Below are 6570 nucleotides of genomic sequence, written 5' to 3' on the forward strand. Positions count from 1 at the left end.
CAAGATCTTTGCCCATTTCTTCACCTCTAATGGCTTGTACAATGTTGAGATATGCGGCTCCCCTTTGATTTGGTCTTATAGTAAGAAGTGAGAATCCCTTATTTAGGTTAGGTTGTATAAGCTCCTCACTTCTTCATCTTGGGATCTCAACCCTACTTCTTCTATTTCCTCTCTTCCTTGAATGACCTCGTACAATTATCCTTTTTTTTTTCTCAATTGGAAACCCCTTAACCTTCGTAGAGTCTCCCCTTTAGGCTTGAAATCATGTGGACTTTCCACCCTAACTTTAGTAACTTCATCAAAGACTATTGGTCTACCTAGGTCAAAGGTTCGACTATGTTCAAAGTGGCCAAAAAGTTAGAAATCATTAGGGATCTGTAGAACGTTCAAGAAAATAAACTTTTGAGAGATATTTTTAAAAAGAAAAAAGGACCTTGTTAGAACTTTGGACAATCTCCAACAAAAAATGGCTATAAGAGATAGCTCCTATGACCTTAATGTTACGAAATAATTTACTATGAAAGAGTGGATGGATACTCTTCCCAAAGAAAAGTTTTTTTTGCAAATAGAGGACATGTGTTAGATAGTTGATAGAGGGGTACTAGAAAACTAATTTCTTTCATAGGTTTTCTTGCAAGCACAAACCTGGAATATGATTCAAAGCCTTTCAGATTGTAATTGGAATTTTTTTTCTAGCCCTTCCCATTTAGAGGCCTTAGCCACAAATTACTTTTAACTTCTCTTTGAGGATGATAGCAATAGAAACATGGATTGGCTATAGAGTCAACCTCTCTCTGTCCTCTTGACCACTATAACTCATAATGATAATGAGTTTCTCTTTTCAAGGGTTTCTACTAATAAGGTCAAGAAGATAGTTTTCTCTATGAACCCTTACAAAGCTATTGGACTAGATAGTTTCTCCCTAACCTTTTGACATAATTTTTGTGACACTATTCATAGTGGTGTTTACTTTGCCTAAGTGGGCTTCTTTTGTAGTGTTTGGTTGAGACTTGTTTAGTTTTAACATTTGGGCTTTGTATATGTCTAAATTTTAGTATATTATTTGGCTTGCTAGCTATAATAGTTTTAGACATTGACATACTATAATGTAAAGTGTTTTGATACTAAGAAAGGTGGTAGGCTGATAATATATTGCTAATGACTTGCTCTTGTTTTTCATTTTTTTGTTCTAGGTCAGCCTCCAACTTTAACTCCTTCTTAATATTAAAAACATTTCCATAACACCCTTAAATAATATTCTAAATAAATAAAATGTTTATTATATTTTGAAATTTCACATGTCTAACCACAATTTTTCACATAATTTTAAAATTACTCCTAAAATTTTTAAAAACAAGCTACAACTATAAAATCAGAAGTCACAATATAATTAATACAAAAGTATTACTCTAAAAGTCACAACAACACTGTATTAAAGAGAGGAAGGTACAAGAGTCATAGTTTTTATTAAACTAAATTCATTACCCTTTAGAACATCACCATCACCCATTTCCAAATTATATTTGACGGTCCATAGTTCTTAATCATCACATCCTGTTATTGGAAAGACAGAGACAAAATCCTTTCGGTCTTGTTAATCAAGAGACTTGAAACCCAAAATTATTTGGTAAAACCAAACAACGCATAAACGTGCAAGTATATGAAAAGCAAACGTTTCAGTAACATTCATAGAGTGTGATATTCAGTCGCAGACGAAAATAGATGTCTCCCTCAACTGAATCTGTGGAAAGGGTTGCGATTCCTCTGGCCATCAAGAAATCACCGGTCCCTCCAACCACAGAAATATCTCTCTGCTTCAGCGTTGGATCTGCCGCTGCGAATGTGATCGTGCCTTTGTAATCTGTGCTGTTCAACACAAATGTGAAGCCAACCCATGCGCTGAAGAAATTCTTCATGTCATACAGATAAAATCCCTGCGCTCTTCCCACCGCTGGGGAGTAGAGATTGTTGTCCACCGTAATTGGGTCGTCAAACACGGCCAAATCTCCAAAATGATTATTACTTGTCAGAATGGTGAGGTTGGCTCCTTCTGGGGCCGCTATCAATGCCGAAGTTGCGTTGTTAGCATTTTCGCCATTGTAGATTATATTATGAAAATACAACACCAAATTTCTACACGGCTGTAGAAGCGTTTTCATTAAGTTTGGAACAGTAAGACTATTTAACACTTTTTTGGCCACCCTTAAACATCACACACTAAGGAGAGAATTAAGCTTGGAAAAAATAAGTCAACTTTGACTATTTAACACTTTTAGTGTTAGAATGAAGCTTAGTGTGTGATGTTTAAGCCGTCCGCACTTTTGCACTAGAAATCTTTTAGTATGTGATGTTTAAACTGTTCGCATTTTCTTTGAGACATGGCAATCTACGGTTTTCTGTATAGTTGAACACATAAGAAGCCATATTAATAAGAAATGCATAAGTACTCCACTAGCCTTGATTGCCATTACTCACTAATACTTGTCCTTCTTCACTGATGGAAAACTAGACAATCTCGATGTATATCAGCTTCTATTTGCACTCTATTTATATTGTGCTAAGATTCAAACAATTCAAAGGCTGGGTTGTTTGAATAGTATATTTGCTGGTCGCCATGTTTGGGTCCATTAAATCTACCATGTTTTCTTGTTGCACTGGATTGCGTGGTGTTCAAGTGAATATTCTCAGCTTACAAATTGCAACCAGTCCATGCTTCATTAAGAGCTGCCTTAATTCATTTCCATATTTGAAACAACGTAACGTTTCAAGTGTTCGTATAAGTTATAAATTGCTTAGAAATTTTATTTGATCGCCTTTCAGATCTCAGTCAAGCTTCGTCGGAGCATGTAAAGATGATGACGACGGGGCAGCGGCTCGTGGGTGGAAAGTGAGTATGGTAATCAATCGGCTTCGAAAAGCACATATCTTGATTCCAATGGAAGTCACTGTGTTCAGCGTGGATATAACTTACCAGTTTGACAGATTGGAGACAATCTATAGAGAATCAAAGTAAACAACATTACCAATTGATAAGTAAGAGCTTATTTCTTACTTATCAATTGATGAACTTGAATGGTTCATAAGGCACAACACTTGGTGAAGGTTTTGCAAATGGGGTTGCAAGCTTTGGGTTTAACCATGGAGGAAAATCCGTAGTTAAGCATGCTCAGGCTGGAGTAGTACTGGGATGGGTGACCTCCCAGGAAGTCCCGGTGCTTCACCCCTATGAGCATCACCTGGATCCAATGAGTGCTAAGTGTTCCATTTATTCTCATGAGAGATGGATTCATATTGAATCAGTACTCATGAAACATGGGTCAATGAGTTTGACTTAAAACCACATAGTTAAATCGTGATAGTATTATCACAACATTACCAATTTTGAGCAATTATAATTAGGTCTAACAAAGTGTCCATAGATTTACAACTATTTTACTTTACACGGAGCATTCTACATTGATATTGCATGAATTGTAACAATAATGAGCTTTTATGGTCACTGAGCAGTGACATCAAAAGAAAAAGGAAATATTTCACATGTATTTCATATTCCACTTATCTATAGTCTTTTCTCTATTTTTCTTATTAGTACTTGCCTTAGGCTAAGTACTATTATCATACTTTTTAGATTAAAATTTTCATTTCTACACGTAAAATTAATTGATTTTAATTTTTTTTATCAAACTAATATTTGCATACCATAGATGCAAGATTGTTAATTTACAATTTTTAGAAATCATTTTTCTAAAATTTGATTGGGTGAATTAGCCCTCCGACAATAAAACTAATTATTAGAGTTATTTTTTATTAAGATGATTCATTAATGTTTAATATTTTTTAATGTAAGTATATTGGTTTAAATTTTTATATTTTGAAATTTATTTTTATAATATAATTTTTGTCATTCAAATAAACATACTAAACTAACATTTCTTATATTATATAATAGTTTAATAAATACTATTATATGTTATTATTATAAAAATATTATTTATTTCATATTATAATTTATTTATAATATAACAATATTACATGATATATATGCAATAGAACATATATCAATCATTTTATGTATAAATAAAATTTGAATTATAATTATAATTAATATCATAGAAAGCTATAATTATCTAATATTTTTATTAATTAAAATATTTTATAAATTATAATAAATTTATTAAATTAAAATTATATCTATGTAAAAGCTAAAGGCAAGTATTAAGCCACTATGTGACACTTGTTACTATTGATGAATTGTTCCCTTTTGATTATTTCTTTCTATTTCAATTTATAAATTTTATTCATGTACTTATAATTGGTTGATTGTCTTTAAACAATTTCTTATTTGCAATTGAGAAGCCTCCAGTTTTGATTATTTTGATTGTGTTCATATTTGAAATATCAACTTTTCTAGTCAAATATCATTTTTGACCCTTCATTATATGTAGTCCTAATATAATTTTTGATGTACTATTTAATAATAGGCTTTACATTATTATATTGTAAGATCATATTGAAATTAAAAAGAAATTTTGAATTCTCAATAGTGAATACTTTTCTAGATCTATATCATTCTTGATAGCTTCACAAGTAAATAATTTTTCTTACAGTAAAATCTTGAAAATCAATATTATTTTTGTGTTGTCTATAGGACATGATTCTAAATATATGTTACTCTTTTTTATTTATTGAACCAATGTTCTTCATTCAATTATTTTGATAGATAAAATTAAATAAATTAAATAAATTAAATAAAAAATCATCAAGTCTTTATCCTCATCTTGGTAGCTCTCTTATATATTGAATCTCACTTCTTCATCTTTGTAGGAAACACTATATTATCATGACTATGTACTTTTGTATCTTAGTAAAAAAGAACCAATATCTACACCTTCGAATTAAGATTGTGAATTATAATGTCACCTAAATAAGTACAATTTTAAATTATTATTAAATGTGTTAGTCTTAATTAAATGAGATGACTTTTTTTCACTTAAAAGTAATCATATCATAATCATGAAGTGATTGCAACATCTTCAATGTCTTTTTGAGGACATAGGTTTCAAGCTATTAGATTCATATTGTAATGGAAAGGTACAAAATTGAAGTGCTTGGTTTGGTCATTGCAATGTTAAGGTTTTATGAAGTTTTGTTCACTAACTTCTCAAATCCATTTGGATTAAAAAAATGGTGATTTTTTTTTATATTATTAAATAGAACATTTTTTCTTATAGATTTCCATGCTCAAAATCTCAAGCATAATATAAAACCCATATTTATTTTGAAGAATGCTTAATAATGCACTAGACATACATTTACCAAAGTGTTTTGTTTTATAATATGCAATTTTGAGATAATAACTATTTGTTGTGAAGAAAATTATTAGACATGGACTGGACAATTAAACCTCAAATTATTCTCGAGTGTTTTATTTTACGCTAGAAATAATTATATAAGAGGAGTTGAGAGTTAGTCTAAATCCTCCACCATTTAGTTAACAAAATTAAATTAATAGAAAATTATGTAAGAAATTTCTAAAAGAGACAATCCAAGATCTAGTGGTCAATGAATAAAACAATAGATAAATAACACAATACAATACATGAAAATATTCATTATAGTACCACATTTAATGGCATTAGATCACTTGCAATGGAGACGAGTCTTCTTGTATAGACAATGAAATAAGAGACAATGAAAAATAAAAGATAACCTATCACATCCAATATAGAATCACATGTCCACAAAAGGTGTCATAAGTTGGAGACACCAAAAGAAGTGGAATGTTATATAAACTATGCATACATCAATGAAGGACTCAAGGTCTCCAAGATCTATATACATAGAGTAAATACAATTAAGTATGATCCCTCCATAAGAAAGAAAGAGAGTAATATCATATACCCCCATAATGAGCAATATCCTATAGAAATGGTGCAATATTCAAGTCAAAATAAATTTTAACACCTAAAAATAATATTTGTCCTCTTGGAACTAAGATAGACCAAGTATAAATGCATCTATTCTTCTAATTGTGGATAGGAATTAGGAAGTAGAATTCAGATGTAGTATGATAATATTTTTCTAGAATATACTTGTGTGCTAACATATCCTTGGATTACGAAGATGCAAAAAACTAATTATGAACAAAATACAAAAGAAATCATCCAAAAAGTTAAATAATCACCAATGACATGTGAAAACCTCACAAAATCCACAAGATGGGTTCTGGGTTGACTTTCGTTACCCTCTAACTCATGAGCCCTAGTTTAAGGCTAATTAGGCCTAATACCATAGTTTCTATCAACAAACCTTCAAGATTGAAACCCATATCAGAAATGCCCCAAAAAATACTTAGGGAATTCTTCCACATTAACATATTTGAAATCTCAAGCTTCCATGACTATCCTTGTGCCTTCTACATTATTAACTTTGAATGTCTGCACACTATGCACATTGAATGCTTAGAACAAATGCTGCCAGAGACCTCCAAGCAGGTGGATGCTGGAAAAAAAAAACTAAAATAGTCATTTCCATCCTATACCCCTTTTGTACACTAAAAAGAAGGGTTTT

At 31.1% G+C, this 6570-nt stretch overlaps 1 protein-coding gene across 2 annotated transcripts; it reads right to left on the reverse strand.

Annotated features, from left to right (window-relative positions):
* Positions 1-1676: 1676 nt before the first annotated feature.
* LOC149560500 (disease resistance response protein 206-like) lies at positions 1677-2468 on the reverse strand. 2 transcript variants are annotated; one of them, XM_089823607.1, is made up of 2 exons: positions 2363-2468; positions 1677-2152 (listed from the first exon to the last, which is right to left on the reverse strand). In XM_089823607.1, exons 1-2 carry the CDS (start codon positions 2466-2468, stop codon positions 1677-1679), a joined length of 582 nt encoding a protein of 193 aa, XP_089679733.1. The 2 variants fall into 2 exon arrangements, with proteins under 2 accessions (XP_089679733.1, XP_089679735.1); XM_089823609.1 differs by having other exon boundaries at positions 1677-2141; positions 2358-2468.
* Between the last annotated feature and the right edge of the window lie 4102 nt (positions 2469-6570).

The sequence above is a fragment of the Cupressus sempervirens genome, chromosome 4, assembly GCF_028749045.1.
Source record: "Cupressus sempervirens isolate cs-2001-9-10 chromosome 4, ASM2874904v1, whole genome shotgun sequence".
In the NCBI taxonomy this organism is placed as follows: Eukaryota; Viridiplantae; Streptophyta; class Pinopsida; order Cupressales; family Cupressaceae; genus Cupressus; species Cupressus sempervirens.